The sequence below is a fragment of the Dromiciops gliroides genome, chromosome 4, assembly GCF_019393635.1.
Source record: "Dromiciops gliroides isolate mDroGli1 chromosome 4, mDroGli1.pri, whole genome shotgun sequence".
NCBI classification, from domain to species: Eukaryota; Metazoa; Chordata; class Mammalia; order Microbiotheria; family Microbiotheriidae; genus Dromiciops; species Dromiciops gliroides.
Genome location: NC_057864.1, coordinates 436,039,432 through 436,055,486, shown reverse-complemented (window position 1 = coordinate 436,055,486; position 16,055 = coordinate 436,039,432). Strand labels below are relative to the sequence as shown.

The 16,055-nt window shown below is 43.8% G+C and overlaps 1 protein-coding gene across 1 annotated transcript in view; it reads left to right on the top strand.

Moving 5' to 3' along the window:
* Positions 1 to 14,450, top strand: part of SORT1 (sortilin 1) — a 73,541-nt gene extending 59,091 nt beyond the window's left edge. The window contains 12 exon segments of the mRNA XM_044001550.1: positions 711 to 820; positions 2,487 to 2,589; positions 2,909 to 3,077; positions 3,745 to 3,935; positions 5,279 to 5,295; positions 5,297 to 5,344; positions 5,346 to 5,470; positions 6,954 to 7,070; positions 7,721 to 7,829; positions 9,114 to 9,220; positions 9,655 to 9,778; positions 9,992 to 14,450. Coding sequence (XP_043857485.1) covers positions 711 to 820; positions 2,487 to 2,589; positions 2,909 to 3,077; positions 3,745 to 3,935; positions 5,279 to 5,295; positions 5,297 to 5,344; positions 5,346 to 5,470; positions 6,954 to 7,070; positions 7,721 to 7,829; positions 9,114 to 9,220; positions 9,655 to 9,778; positions 9,992 to 10,006 — 1,235 coding nt within the window. The 3' untranslated portion in view covers positions 10,007 to 14,450.
* The last annotated feature ends 1,605 nt before the right edge of the window (positions 14,451 to 16,055 follow it).

The window sequence follows — 16,055 nt, the reverse complement described above, 5'->3', positions numbered from 1 at the left end:
CCCTCTGATTTCCTTCTACCCCAAAGCCTTTTCCTGTTCTCCTTACAAAACAAATCACCTTCTGTGTAGTCTGTATATTTTGTATGTTCCCCCTGGGGCATAATAACACGGGTCTCATTTTGTCTTTATATCCCTAGTGCCTGACACTTAGTGGGAGCTTACTGTGTGCTTATTGACTGATCATGAAGGATGATGAAACGAGGAGGACAAGGGCAATAGATGGAGAGACTATGCAGTGTGTCTAATTTGTCAATTAGAAATAATGACTAGTCCTAGGGAATCTTTGGAGCCCCATCTGGTGCCACAGAACTGCTGGAATAGAGAGTTGTGATGGTTCTCCTGGATGACTTCACCTCTAAGACAAGCATGAGAAAGGCTGTATGTCTGTTTGTTTAGGGATTGGGGGGTACGGGAGAGATTTTCAATTTAAGGTCTTTCAGAGAGCTTTCCATTGATCAATTGATTTCCTTTGGGAATTCATCATTCTGTAGTACTGAATAGTAGTTCAATAACTAAAATGAAACTCTGTTCACTTACTAGTGAACATTTAACTAGTTAATAAATATTTGTTGGGATCTGGAGGCTAGGGGACTCAAGGAGATAGAAGGCCTTTATAAAACTGTATTCTTTTTTCTTAGAGGAAGAGCTGTAAAATGCATGCAATCGATTTAGGCCCTTTTGGCCATTCATACTAAGTGTCTCTTTCCCAGATAATTCTATCCAGTCCATGATACTTTTGACCAAGGAGGACCGATGGAAGCTCTGAGGAAGCCTGAAAAACAGCAAGTGTGACTCAACGGCTAAAATAAAGAGGAGGTTGGTCTGAAGCGTGTCTGCTCCGCGGTGTGTCACAGGCTGGGAAAACCATTCTCTTTGGTATCTAATTCATTAGGATGCCACAACTTCAGGTTGGAGAATTTGGAGGTGAAAAATGCTTGTCTGATGGAGGCTAGGGACCTCAGAAGAATGGCGAGAGCCCTTGCAATTATTCATCTAAGGAGGAAAGAGGTTGAGGGCTACCAGTTGGCCTTGTTGTCCAGTTATAAGTCTATTTCTTTGGAGGCCGGCTTAAGCTTTTCTTTAAATCTGCCTCCTTTGGGGGATAGACGTGTTAGGTGCTGGATTCTTTGAGTCGGTTCAGAACATACATTCTGTTCCTGTAGTGAATGGACAAGTGTTTTAGCACAATTGATGGCAACAAGGTTTTAATATGAAAAGTTAAGTGTCTGGCCAGATTTCCCAGTGTTCTGTGAAATGTAAGAATATTTTGTTAAGTAAACGTAGAATAAAAGTTACTCCTCTCCTCTACCTTTCATAGCTGGTGATATAGGGGAAATAAATCAGTAAATATATATTTAGCACCTACTGAGTGCTTTTAGGGGTAGTCAGTGGAACAAACCTGTGTTAGAAAAGAAGTTTTAGAAATACAAGGCGGCTAACTAGCTGAGATCCCAGAAGTGGACACGTTGGTGCTAAGAGATTAGAAAAGGAAAAAACAGTCATTGGTTTTTTATTCTTCAGATCTGCTGAGGTCTTCTATGGCTTTATGAAATCTTTCTTCAAAAAATGACCAGTTAAGTGGTTTTTATTCAAGGAGTTGCTAGAGTTTATCACACAGGCAGTGAAATGGTCAGACCTTCCCTTGAAGAAGATCATTTTAGCAGATGAGGTGGGGAAGGGCCTGAGGAGAGACTTGGGGCAGGGAGACCAGGTGATGAGGGCCCTACCCCAGGGTGATGGCATGGCTCAGGGTGAGAAGGGAACATAGGACACAAGTGAGAGATATTGTGAAAGTAGGATTGACAGGCTTGGCAGTGGATTCTCTATGGAGAGAACAGTGAAGGAGGGACACTGAGGTGGTGAGCCTGAGAGCTCAGGGAGCTGCCCCTGGCAGTAACAGAGAAGTTAATAAAAGTGTAGGGTTGGGGCGCTAGGTGGCGCAGTGGATAGAGCACCAGCCTGGATTCAGGAGGACTTGAGTTCAAATCTGTCTGCGACACTTGACACTTACTAGCTCTGTGACCCTGGGAAGTCACTTAATCCCCATTGCCCGCAAAAAATTTTTTTAAATAAAAGTGTAGGGTTTTCAGGGGAAAGCTGGTAAGTCCAGTTTGAGGCATAGTGAGTGTAAGGTGCTTATGGGACATGTACTTCGAAGGGTCCAGGAGATAGTTGGAGACGATATGAGACTAGTAGGTCATGTTGCCATGCCACATAGCAGCTAGGACAATGTCAGAGGCAGAACCCCAATCTTTCTGACACCAAATCCAACATCATGCTACCTTCTGGGAGCTGCCTCGGGAAATCAGCTATTGCCCTGGCTTCATTATTGTTCTCACTTTATATAGGTTCTTGTGTGATACAGGAGCAAAAAACATAACAGGCCTCACCTTTTAGCCCTAAATGGCAAATGAACCTGAGCTGTTTTATCAGTGGCAGGCTAGCCCTTTGGTCTCAAACCTGTTCTTCTGGGCTTCTGTTCACAGTGCAGTCTTCACATCCATGCCTCCTACAGTATTTCCCAGAAGCTGAATGTTCCAATGGCACCCCTGTCAGAGCCCACTGCTGTGGGCATAGTCATCGCTCATGGTAAGGAGGGCAACTGCAGGTAACTGGACTGACACTCCTGTCGATCACATTTTTCTTTGTGTTCCCTTGAGAAATGCAGCCCTTTAGAATGATTTTGGCCTGTGCTCAGGGGGGTTTTTAGCAGAGTATTTCACAAACACAGTTTGTTGAGAATCTGGCCAGAGATCACCATGCTTTTCTACCCACACCTGTCTCTTAAATAAGCACCATTGTTTCTGATCTCGAGATCCGATGAGATTCCTTCAGAGTTGCTGGCAGTAGTCCCTCTCCACTCCCTGCCCAGGTATGCTAATGAGAAGTGGCGTGGGTTGTATTGCAGGTAGTGTGGGAGACGCCATCTCAGTGATGATCCCAGACGTTTACATCACCGATGATGGGGGCTACTCCTGGACAAAGATGCTAGAAGGACCTCACTATTATACCATCCTGGATTCGGGGGGCCTTATCGTGGCCATTGAGCACAGCGGCCATCCTATCAATGTGATTAAGTATGCATGAGCTCAACTCCACTCACTGTCCCCATACAGGGCAGATATGGGGAGAGTCTCCAGTCTGGGGGTGGGGAGGGCAGAAGAGGGTGCGGAGTAGGAAAATGATAGGACTTCAGACCCTGCAGAACATCAGGGAGGATTCCCGAAGGCATTTCTGACATGTCTACTCTGAGTAAAAGTCATTGCTTTTCTTCTTTTCCTTTCTCCTTCCAATTCCCTAAGAGTTTTTACCAGTTTTCTTTAATATCCTTACCCTCCTACCTCAGAATGTTATAAAGCTGTTCAGACAATCTAGACTGAAAATAAATTTTCCAAGTGCTAAGTTAGGATGGAATCATTTATATTTGTTTTTGGAGCCTATCTTTACCTTAGGCCATGGCCACATGCTCTCACCCTCCCTTTCCATTAAGAGAATTTTTCTGGACATTCTCCATTCTAACCTTATTTGTAGATGAATCACTGAATGAACCCCCTGTTCCTGTCCCATTAACTGTGGGCAAGAGAGTGAAGTTGGCAGACAAGCAGGCCTCGGCCCAGCTTGAGCTGCTTCCTCCTGTTTTGGGCCTGCCAACCTAAGGTGGCTCCTCAGTCTTCCCCACTTATGCTGGATTCTGCTGTTAACTTTCAGAACCTCTGTTGTAACTCTCAGCTAATGTATGTTTAGGTTCTCCACGGATGAAGGACAGTGCTGGAACATATACACATTTTCCAAGGAACCCATTTATTTCACTGGCCTAGCATCAGAGCCAGGAGCCAAGTCCATGAATATCAGTATTTGGGGTTTTACGGAATCTTTCTTGTCCCGGAAATGGGTCTCTTACACCATCGATTTTAAAGACATCCTTGTCAGAAACTGTGAGTGTTTCCTATCCTTTCCCTGTCCAGCAAGGACCTGTGACCCACCCAGCCAGGGAAGAGGGGGTGGGTGAGAGGGTTAGCCTCTTTGAGCAGAAGTAAGCCATTGCAGAAAGACGCCGCCCATGTTCCCAAGCAGTGCTTCTCAAAACCAGAGTGGAAGAAAGGTTCAGAGTTAGTTGTTAGGGCATGTGAGAAGACATCAATTTACTGGAGCTTTTCAAGAAGCTTGCTTGTAGTCACAATTAGTTGTGTGAGAAGAGATTCTGAACGTGGCAGTCACTTTCACAGAGAGCTTTGATTTAGGTGCTCTGTTTAAATCATTTACCCCAGGACCAGAGCTGGGCAGGCTTGAAGCTTCCTAGCTTAGGAATAGTTTTAGATTGCTCTCCAAGAGCTACATCTTCAGGCAAGCGACACAGCAGATGACAGGCTCAGAGTAGAGCCTCAAGAATGAAGATGATCCATGAATGACATGGGTTGTTGGCAGTGTATGAGACGGCTTGATAGTGAGCTGGCAGCTGAGTACCTGGCAAGAGGATTTGATCAAATCCAGGCCTGACCATTTCTAAGAGGTTTTTTATCCAGTCTCTTGAAATCTTAGTTCAGTGAGGCCACAGAGGCAAAAGACTCTCTGATTTGCTTTAGCACCTATGGGTCATGCTCATCTGAATTCATTGAATAGTCTGTGGGAGACGACTTGGACTTTTCCTGGAACTTATAGCTGTTCTGTTTTCCCTAAAATGTGACCATTGTCCAAATCGTTGAAGTTAAATTGGTGCTAAATTAACAGTGTTTGTGTACAAGACGATCGCACTACCCACTGTCATCAGGACATGGCCTTTGAAGTTGGTTTTCTAGTAGTGGCCGTAGATTATTCTGAGCCTTAGATCGTCTCTCACCCAGTCCCCTTGTGATCTGCAGCACACGTTTGCAAAATGATTGGCTGAGGTTGGGGATGTGGGCCGTGACCACAACCGAGCTCTTCCTCTGCATCCCTAACCCCCTTTGCTAGGAAGCTAACTGACGTCTACTAGGATTGGACTCAGGATCTTGCCTCATTGACACTGGGTTCTAACAATCAGTTACCAGGCCCTGAGGTGAAAAGAGAGTCAGCTTGTACACTCCAGGTGCTAACCCTACATTAGGGGCAGGAATGGACAGGTTACAAATAGCTGGAAATTCAAGTGATTGTGTTGTAATTCCCCACGAGAAGCTAAGGTGATGTGCTCCTCCTCTCCCCCACTTCCCTGTCTGATGTCTCTCACTAAAGTATGGCAGTTGCTGCCCATAGCACGGCTCCATCACGTGCTTCCTTTCCAAGTCTCCTGTTCTGTCCTCAGGTGAAGAAACGGACTATAACCATCTGGCTGGCTCACTCCACCAGACCTGGGGACCACGATGACGGTTTGTATACTGGGCTACAAAGAGGAGTACCTGCGACTGCGAAAGTCTTCAGTCTGCCAGAATGGGCGAGACTACGTGGTGACCAAACAGCCGTCCGTCTGCACCTGCACTCTAGAGGACTTTCTCTGGTAGAGACTTCCCTCATATTTGTCCTGTCTGCCCTTTCCCCTTCTTGGCATGTAAGACGGAGGGAGGGGTAGCTTCCTCCTTGCTATCTTTCATTTAACAGATCTATCTGTATCTGAGGAAATTTAAATAGTTTTCAAATGTTTGTGTATCTTCCTCAGAGCAGGCAAGTTGCTATTTGTAGAGGAGATGCCTCATAGATGCAGGAAATGGAGAAATAGAGGAAGGAGGATGTTTCCACCGACTGAGTGAAGTTGAAGCAGGGCCAGGAATTTAACTCAGTAATTCTGGCTTGCAAAAAGTGAGAAGAGAATGAAGCCAGAAATCTGTAGAAAAGCCCTAAGATGGTCCTGTAACATACGAGACTTAGAGGGAATTGCAAAGGCCCAACAGCAGAGGTAGAAGCAGGTTATAGAAGCCTCCTACAAAATGGACAGTGGTTGAGTCCCTGCTGTTTAGTGGGACGAGGAGGCAGCAGCACCTTGTGAGATGGCTCCGTAGAGCCGTCTTTTAACTTGTTGGAGCAGTTGCTTCTTGTGCTAAGATGGGGAAGCACCTGTAGTCCTTGAGCCTGATCGTTCTAGGTCACACACAAGGGAGTGCCCCTTCACACACTGTAGGTAGTGAACCTCTTGAGCTCAGACCTTCTGATATAGGCAGGAAATGTGAAGAGATCCAGTAAAGGTTTGAAGGCAGAGTGATAGCCTCTACAAAGAAAACCAAAGCTCCCTAGTCTTTCAGGCTGTTGCTGGAAGGGCAGTTCTCTCCTCCTGTGTAGGTGCCATTGGCTGAATAGACTATGGCTTCTACTCAACTTGGAAGCTCCTGTTTCACCGTTTCCTTTTTTCATAGACTTATAAACACCACCCGGATAGCTCTAGAGAATCATTTTGTTGTTTTAATTAACAGTGGTAAGAGTACTTTACTTTTCTGAAATATTTTCTCAGAAACCTAAAAGTTCCATCTATGCTATTGGAAGGAAAAGATTTTTTTCAAAATTTTGTCATAGAAATGTGGAAATACAGCCAACATCCTGCTTTAAAACACCAATTTTATGTAGAACTCATGCCCCTTAGTGAAGATTTCCTCCTTAGCTGCTGCTTTTCTTGTGTGGGTACCCCCATCGTAATTCAAAATTGATGGCTTAGTCCCTGTATTTTTGCTGACCCTGTAAAATACCCTGCCAGCTCACACTGAAGTGCTTGGCTAAGGAGGTATGTGTTGTATCTCGGTGTCTCTCATACCCATTCCAGTTTTTCTTCTCTAGAGGCTGAATGTTCCCCCCCGCCTTTTTTTAAAGGAAAACAGGTCTTCCTCGGTGATTGCAGTTATTCTCCCAGATTATTCTTCTAGTGAAGCAGGACTAGGGTGTCACTCTGCCCCTACCCCTCCAAGAAAACAAAAACAAAAACTGTTCCCTTGCTGACCACTTCTTCTTCTCCACAGAACTGCGGGCAGCTCTCTTATTTATTCTGTCTCTTACAGTGATTTCGGCTACTTCCGTCCAGAAAATGATTCCAAGTGTGTGGAACAGCCCGAGCTGAAAGGCCATGATCTCGAGTTCTGTCTATTTGGGACCGAAGAGCATTTGACAACAAAAGGGTAAAGGGGATCCATCCGATGTGAACACTTTGCATTCCGAAGTGAAGGGTGCTGGGATTGAATCCGTGAGCTTAGTCTCATTTGTGCCTGTTCTGACAGCCAAGGTACCTGCCCCTGAAATGAAGAATTAGCCCCAGTTTTCCCTAGAACTGTTTAGTGCTCCCTGCCCCAGGAGAGATCTATGTGCCTTCAGCTTTTCCGGGATTTGTTCAGTGTTTTAAACAGGCTAATGGGTTTTGAGCACAGGTTGGCAAGCACAGAACAGCCCAGGATTCTGGTTCTTCACAGGCTTGAAACTGAACGGTGCTAGCCAGTGTTTCTCCCCTTGTGGCGCTAGGGCCAAAGAATTAGGTGGGACTTTAAAACTTTGGGTTGGGGGCAGCTAGGTGGCGCAGTGGATAGAGCACCAGCCCTGGAGTCAGGAGTACCTGAGTTCAAATCCGGCCTCAGACACTTGACACTTACTAGCTGTGTGACCCTGGGCAAGTCACTTAACCCCAATTGCCTCACTAAAAAAAAAAGAAAAAAGAAAAAAGAAAAAAAAAAACTTTGGGTTGACTGCTGAGATTTTAACTTCCCTTGAATGAGTAGAAGCACCAGGAACATGTTTTCGCTTTCTTTCTATCAGAGCTCCTCTTTTGAAATTTCAGGTACCGGAAGATTCCTGGAGATAAATGTCAAGGGGGAATGAGTCCAGACCGAGAGGAAAAAAACTTGAAAAAGAAGTGTACCAGCAGTTACTTGAGTCCGGACAAGCAGGTACCAGTGGGGTACTGTCTTCTCCCTAGAAGGTCAGCCATTCACTGGGTTTGGGAGTGCCCTTTAGCCAGACATTCTGCCCAGCAATTAAAGGGCTAGATTGCATAATAACACATTGGACTCCTCTTGCAGCAGAAAAAAAGCTTTGGTTGGTAAAGTCGAAGTACTGGAAGTATAGAGATTACTAAATTTATGGAACTCATTTGGGAAGAAAGAAGGGCCAAGAAGCTGGGGTCATAGAGGATCATGTTACAAGACATAGTGAGCTGGTGAAGGCTATGAGTAGAAGGAACTGATCTGGATTTAAGATCAACTTACAGGCCTGGTTAGTTTAGAGCTGTAAATGTACAGAAGAATTTTTTGACTAAAAATCGTGCCACAGTAAGGAGGGTCAGGCAATTTAAAACCAGACAAGGCAGTATGAAGATGTTGGGGGTGGGGGTTGGCGGGGGCAGCAGTGAGAACTATCATGGAAAGCTTGGCCCTGAATCGTATAATGTATATATAGAAAATACACACTCCCAGTAAGGCACTGAGAACCAGTAGGTCAGATGCTAACTCTTACATTAAGAAGTTACAAAATACAGCATACAGTGAGTGAGAGAAAACAAAAGCACTTCATGTTTCATACTATACAGGGCAACACTGGTGCACCTATTTCCCAAGTAGCCTAAATATAGAATTCATAGCCTCAGAAATTATCTAATTGAACTTCCTCATTTTACACATGAAGATATCAAAAAGCTTAAAGACGTGTCCAGTGTCACATAGATTGAAAATGACACCACTAAAAACAGTTGACGCTTAAATAACACAGAATGGGGTGGGGGGCATTGCAGCCATTTGTTTATTACATCGATGGGTTCTAGCGCCTAATCTTAATAGTGTAACCCTGATTCAAACTGTGGTCCTCAGTTTTGAGAGGCTCTTTCCTTAATACTACATTGTAATACAGTCCCAGATCCCACCTATTTCTGTGTCATAGATTCTCTGACTTCACCCCTTGAAGCCACTGTGTCAACAACCAGAAACAGCCTGGTGTAGTTCTTGTCTCACTGCAGCTTGATGTAGGATATTGTTATTGCAGGAATATAACTTGGACATTGCAGCTGCTGAGTTTGCAGGGCAGTAGGGAATGTCCCCTCTGTTTAGCACAGGCTTAGGCACTGGGAGGTTCCTTTGCAAAGGTAAAGAGGGGAACATGCATCATTGTTGGAATTCTGCTCAAGGATGTGTATGTATGATTATCAAAAGCATTCATCTGTATGTTTTCTATTTTCCAAGAAATCTTCATCAAATTCTACTCCAATTATCCTGGCCATTGTAGGACTGATGTTGATCACAATCATAGCTGGAGTTCTCATTGTAAAGAAATACGTCTGTGGTGGCAGGTAAGGACCATGGAGCAAAGAAAAGATACTAATTCAAATGGAGAAAAGAGCCAGAAAATGGCTTATGGGCCATGAGTTCCCGGAGTCCATCCTTGAAATCATAGTGATACATAGTGATCTTCTTGAAGAATCACAGCCAGATCTTTCTATGATTTGCTCTGTTGAAGTGTTATCAGCCAGTGAGTCACCAAGAATTGAGGAAGCACCTCTGGTATTCCAGGCAGTGTGCCGGCCAGTGCAGATAGGAAGATGTCAATGAAACTTAGGCCAGCCCTCCAAGAGGTGCCATTCTAGGCATCTGCAGAACAGAAACTCCGTCATTGTAGGTGTACTGTGTTCTCTTTATGTTTCCCCCCGACTCTTCAGGTCCAGAAATGCTTGAGGTGTCCTGTGCCTACCTCAGCAGAAGGTTGACAGGAGTCTTTTGTTTGCAGGTTTTTAGTGCATAGATATTCAATTCTACAGCAGCATGCAGAGGCCAATGGTGTTGATGGAGTAGATACTCTGGACACAGTCTCCCCTAGCAATAAAAATAATTACCATGATGACTCAGATGAGGTAAGGCCGTCTCTTACTTACTTAACCAGTAGGGTCATGGGGAGAGATGGGCCAGGGAGGAAACAGTGGCTACCCAAACACCACACGTGGCTCTTGCTCTTCTGTTCAACATGGTGGCATAAGCTGGAAAGTGCATGGTGGTAGCAAGACTTGGTGAGTCCAGAGAGTGAGTAACTGTCTTGAGACATGAAGCTTTCGTTTCTTTTTCCTCAGGACCTCCTGGAATAGTTGTTTGAAGCAGTCGGGACAGAGAGGCTCAAGTGCTGGTGTCATCACATCCACCTGTTTCTCTGATCTGGGGAATGTCCTTCCCAGTATGATGAACCCAGCCCCGTTTTTTGCTGCTTCCAGACCCAAAGGACCTTCACAACCTAAATGCAAGATGGGGATGGAAAACCCCCAAGACTCTTCAGGATTCAATGACTCTGAGAAGAGAAGAAATTCTTAAGTCATTTCTTTTTATTTTAATTTGTCCTTCTGCTGAGTGTGGTGGGTTTTTTTTAAAAAAGGGAAATGAAATGGAATTTGAAGGGAATGTCTCACTAATGCTATTATTGCTGTATTTTTACATGGCGCCTACCTCAGGGTAGCTGCCCGCTTTAGCATAAACTCACATTGTGCTCCCTGCCATCGTTGAGCTTTCACATAAAGCAGCTGCAAGGAAGAGAATGGAGGCTGCAAAGACTGACATAGGCCTCACAGGTTTTCTCCATCTGGGGACAAGGCTGATCCCAGACCAGCAGGCCCTGGCCCAGCACAGGACTCTCCCCCAACCCCAGGATCTTACAGAGGCAATAGACCACAGTGGTTTTTATTTCCCCCATTTTCATCAGGCATTATTACCCTTATTTGTTGCCCTCTGAGTTTAAACTGAGCCATGAGCTTCTGAAGTACTAAATCAGGAAAGTTTAAAGGGGAATATTCTTAACTGGGCAGGGCGGGGGGCAGAGGGGGGGGAGGGGATGGAGGGAGTGGGATAGAAGGGAATATATTAGATTTAGAATCAAATACAGAAGAAATTATTGTTCTTTTTGAGGCATTTGTCAGACATGCTTTGTGTATGTGTGTGCTGATGGGCTTGCTGCAAAGTATGTACTCGATATGGATGCTTAATTAGGTTAAATGATTTCTTCAAGAGCTAATTTTCTGAGGAAGCAGCGCAGCTATAGGGTTAGGCATTGCTGTATTCCATTTCTTTCATTTCTTGGCCCTTTGGTACCTCACTGAACCATTCAATTGAATTGTAAAAACAGATACCTATTTTTTCTTCTTTTGAGTTGCTGTTATCTATCCATCAAGTTAGGACCAAGATTTTCAGACTTAAAGGCTTTAAAAAAATAATTTTATTCCTGGATTGCCCTCCTCATCTCTGTTCCCTGTTCTGCCAAGCAATTTGTTAGCTCAAAGGTTTGGCTATAACCTTGCCCATCTGGAGCCATGCTTCTTGGAAAACATCTTCCAACCTAGATGACAGATGCTTTATGATGCGTTTAAAAATTGGGGGGCAGGGGGAGTACCCTTTCTCTGACATTTTTTCCATAGTAAATGGATTAAAGAGTTAGTAGTGGATTTTTTTTCTTCCTCATGTAGTAAGGAAAATTGCAATCATTAGTTATGCTGTAGCTTAAATATTTGCTGTACATGATACAGTCTAGGAAGTTCAGTTTATGTATACTGTGCCGGTCACAGTTCCTCGGTTTTCCCTTTAACGGTGATTTGGGACTTTTCTGTCCTTAGAAGCTGCTGTTTTACTGCTGGGTCAGATTGTGGTTAGGAAGTCAGTAAAGATTAAATGTGCCAAATTAACTTTTGTTGACATTCATGAACAGATGGCTAAATTCTCCATCACCGGCATGGATTAACAACAGCAGGGAAAGTAGAGAAGAAAAAATCCAAGAGACTTTGCAACTGCAGTAAATTAAATGAGTCAGGATTGCTTAGGGAGAAGATGAGACAGAAAGTTACCAATTTTTATAAAGGGAGCTAGCATATGTTAAGGCTAGAAAGCACCAGGCTTTTAGAATGAAAAGGGTTTTTAGATCATTTTAACTCTTACATCATCCCAAAAGTATACCAGATCCCAGGTTACAGTATTTTCAGCAATTCATTTTCTTCCTTCTCGTGCTCAAAACTGATGCTCAGAAAAGACTTATTTATATCACATTCCCCATCTCCTCATTATATATTAAATTAGGAACTGGCACTATCTTCCCTTTAGTGTAAATGTTCGAAAATACACAGATTAATTCCAACAAATATATATAATAGAAAAGTTAATATTTTTTACTAGACTACTGCCCATTCTTGCATTTACATATGCAAGGCACTTCTGAACATATTCACATTTCAAACTGAATTCCGGAAATATGTAGGGCTAGGATTATCCCCATTTTGCAGGTGATAAAATTGAGCGACAGGAGTGACTTGCCCAAGGTTACACAGCACTTAGGGGCAGAGCTTGTTGCAGTCTTAAGATAACCTTGGACGTTTTACTTTATGTAATCCTATGCTGAACACTTGTTTTATCTTTAGCTTCAGATGACTCACTATAGGTCTCCATAAAAGGCTTTTCTTTTTACAAAAAGGATTTCTTTTTATGTCTGGGGGTAGGGGATAACCCAGTGATGCATCACCCAACTTCTCCCATTCTTTTTCTCTGACTGATTAGCCCAGTTGGTTAGAGAACTGTGTTGGTGAAACCTAGGCCATGGGTTCATTTCCTGTATGGATTATTTAACTGCTGTTTTGCAGTTGCAAACTTCATACCCCTTTCAATATTGTTTGGCAGATATGGATCCTTGTGCAGGAGAGAGTTGATCCATTAGCAGAAATTTATTACTGCTTCTAGGACAAAAAGGAACTTGAAATTTATGGCCTCCTGATGCTGGGTCAGTAGCATCATTTTCCCTCGTGAATACTCTTGGTGGCAGAGTTGTGATTTCTGCAACTTTTATTAGTAGCATTTGTTGAAGATATGCCGAAAGTGTGTAGGACCAACCCCAAGATAAACTGAGCCCTTCAATCTTGGTGGAAAAGTTGCCCTCCCCCAGGAACCGGAAGTATCCTCTTTGCTGGAGGCCAAGTGCTTTGGTTTCCCCATCCAAGGGCCAGGATGTGGATACACATGGGATGGGAGTGAGGTTCAGATATTTTAGAAAAGACTTTGGTAGAATGAAGCTCCTTGAAAGGAGTTCTAGCAGACTCGTTGTCTTCCATCAGCCCTCCTCGGCTCCTAGGTGGCCCCAGAAAATATTCTTGCTCAGCTCGAGCTTTCTGTAATTCTTCACTGTAACTCTGATTTGCCTCTGGGTTCCCTAATCTTCCTAACTTGGTCTCTCAGTCTACTGACCAGTGTGAACTAGACACTTCGTTTTTAAAGAATGCTGCCCCATCCTGCTATAGACACTAGTCTGTAAACCATGATTTGTTCTCCAGTGACTTTAGGCTGGAGGCCCTAGACAAATACAGGAAGCCTCGTTGCTTTCCATTTGGCCTAATGACAGGCTGGACTAGCCTGGCCCTAGTCATTTATTGCCCAGACGGAGCGGGGAGAATGTCTGTCTCCTGTCATGAGAACCTGACAAAGCAATGAATCAGGTTGCTTAAGCAAATCTTCCTGAACACCAGCACCTCCCTTCTTCAGTCAAGCAAGTGAACACATGTGCTTCAACATCTTTTGAACAGAACCAAAGTTAAGATTCTCTGCATCTGTCAGCACTTAGATGGCTTACAGGTCCCGTCCCGCCATTGGCTCTCCCATATCTGGCCAGCCTGAGGAGTGCTGCTGCCCTGTCATAGTGAATTGATAGCCATACCTACAAGTGCTCCAGGGCTTTCTTCCCCGTGGAGAATGACTGTCATAACAGGATCTTCTGGATTTCTCTTAAGTTACAATGAAACTGTCAGGATTGAAATACTAACTTGGAATTATCCACAACAGCTTTCTATGTGCATTTTTTCAAACTGGTACATTCTTAATGGTCCTTGTTTATACATAGGTCTCATAAAGCTAATCTGTACCTTTTATATATATATATATGTATGTATGTATGTATGTGTGTATATATACATATAAAAACTGTATATTCTACATAATAATGATTTATTGATGTGCCCCAGAATTTTAATGAAATTTCCTTCCTTAGTTTTCTTTCTGGTAATATGAACAACTCCCTGGGAATTCAGTTCATTTACCTTCTTTGGAAAGTCTAGGAGCACAACTATTGGTTGGACTCTCCTTTTGTCCTGGTGGACAGAAGTAATGAGAGTCACCCTGTGTTGATGCCTGGGCCTATTCCTTGTCCCTTCGTAAGTAAATGGTCCCAATGCTTCCCCACCTGAGAGGCAGCTGCTTTCCTACTGAGGCATGAGGCCGTACTGGAGATGTTGTCACTGCATGTGCTCTAATACTCATTTTATCTTCTTTTGGCACAGCCAATTGCATGTAGGGCAGGAAAATGATGTTCCAGTAACCCATGTCAGTTACGCAATAAAGCCATCTCTCTCTCTCTCTCTCTCTCTCTCTCTCTCTCTCACACACACACACACACACACACACACACACACCAACTCTTCCATATTTAGTACCTCCCAAGAAAGGGTAAAAAAGATTGAAATGAAACTCAAAATTTCTTTAGCATTATGTAAATAAATCTGGATGTGTTTAACTTTGTACTGGTATTTTTCTGTATATTTGCAATATTTGGGTTAGAAATAAAACAGAATGGACTTTGTGTTACCCAATCTATTGAGATGACTGAGCTACGGTTTGTTAAGATGATTGTTTTTCTTGTTTTCTCATCTTCAAAAAATTAAACTGGCAGCCAGAAGGGAGGCTTCTTAAAAAATCAAATCGGTGCAATCATAGCTTTGTCTTGGATAAAATATGGAAAGTGGCATATTCAAGGATCCTTTGGCTCTGGCTGGGTAAATGGCATTGGATAATGTGTCTAAGAGCTTCCTTTAGCACTTTGTTGATGTCTATACACTGGGCCCTATCCCCAGGTATTCTAAGTCCAGCTGCCATCCTGTTCTACCAAGAGGCTACATCTTGTCCCCTACTCCATAATCCTATTGGGAGTTCCAAAAGATGCTCTCCTTCCAAGGGATGAAGTTACTAGCTGCTTGCTTCTTTGTCCCAGAAATAATTATTAGACATGCTTCGTGTATAAGGGCTGATCTCGGGCAAAACTGAGATGAATATGACAGCACTAGGGCTTTGCTGCCTACATCCTTTCCCTACTCCTGAGTCCTTTTCCCACAGGGCCTCACTTCCACCTAAATGTTAGCTAAGGTACCAGCTGAGCTTGACTGACATATCAGAGAGTGTTTGTATTTGTAATGACACCCTTGAAGATCCAAAGGAACAAATCCCTAACAGTAAAATTCGGTATAAAGGGGAAAGATTTTGATGGCAGAGGGCCCTAGCCAGTTTAGAGAACATATTACGCCTGCCCTCTCGCAGATTAACTGCACCTTCATGGGGTCCTACACCCTCAGTCTTGTTGGGCCTTCTGCCTTTCACCATTTTGTCCAGGTGAGCTATTTATTTGAGGTATGGCTAAAAAGGAAGTCAAGGATGAGAGAAATCATGAAGAGAAAGGGGTTGGGACCATGATTTGTTATCTAAAGCCATTCTCTTTGCTAATTTGCTGCTGACAACCAACCTTGTAACTTCTTTGGTATAGATTCCTTCAAATGTTGGGGTGAGGGGATGGCAGAAAAGGGCTGTGAAACAGGAATTCAAGGGAGTTCATTGTATGAGCCACTATTTTGGACACCAGGTCCAACTGTTCAGCTAGGAAAAGGGAATCCCAAATAGCCCCACTTTGACAGATGCCACAAGGAAAGACACTTCTGCCCTCCAGAAAAGGCAGGACCTGCTTGACCTTGTATGACCACTGGGTGGTAGCAGTCAAGAAGGGAAAACAATTTGATGCCAGCCCCATAGTACAATAAAGAGCTAAGTCGGATGGCATGTTTTTGTGGTAGGAGCTGAAGCCAAAGGGAGCTTGTTTTCCAGAAAAATGGTGTCCGAATTTTGTGTTTCTAAGGCCATGAATGGTCACTACCATCTCTCAGGAGCCTGGACAGTGGCAGGGGAGACCCTCAAATTTCTAGTGCCCAACATGTAGCACTGCTTTCCTACCTAGCCATCCCAGAGACCACAGGTTGGATAACATTCTGAGCAAAAGTAAAGACATAAGGGCATACAGAAAGGGGAAGAGAAGAGGAAGCCAACCAGTTTGGCTGGAGTTTCACATACGGAGTATCTGAA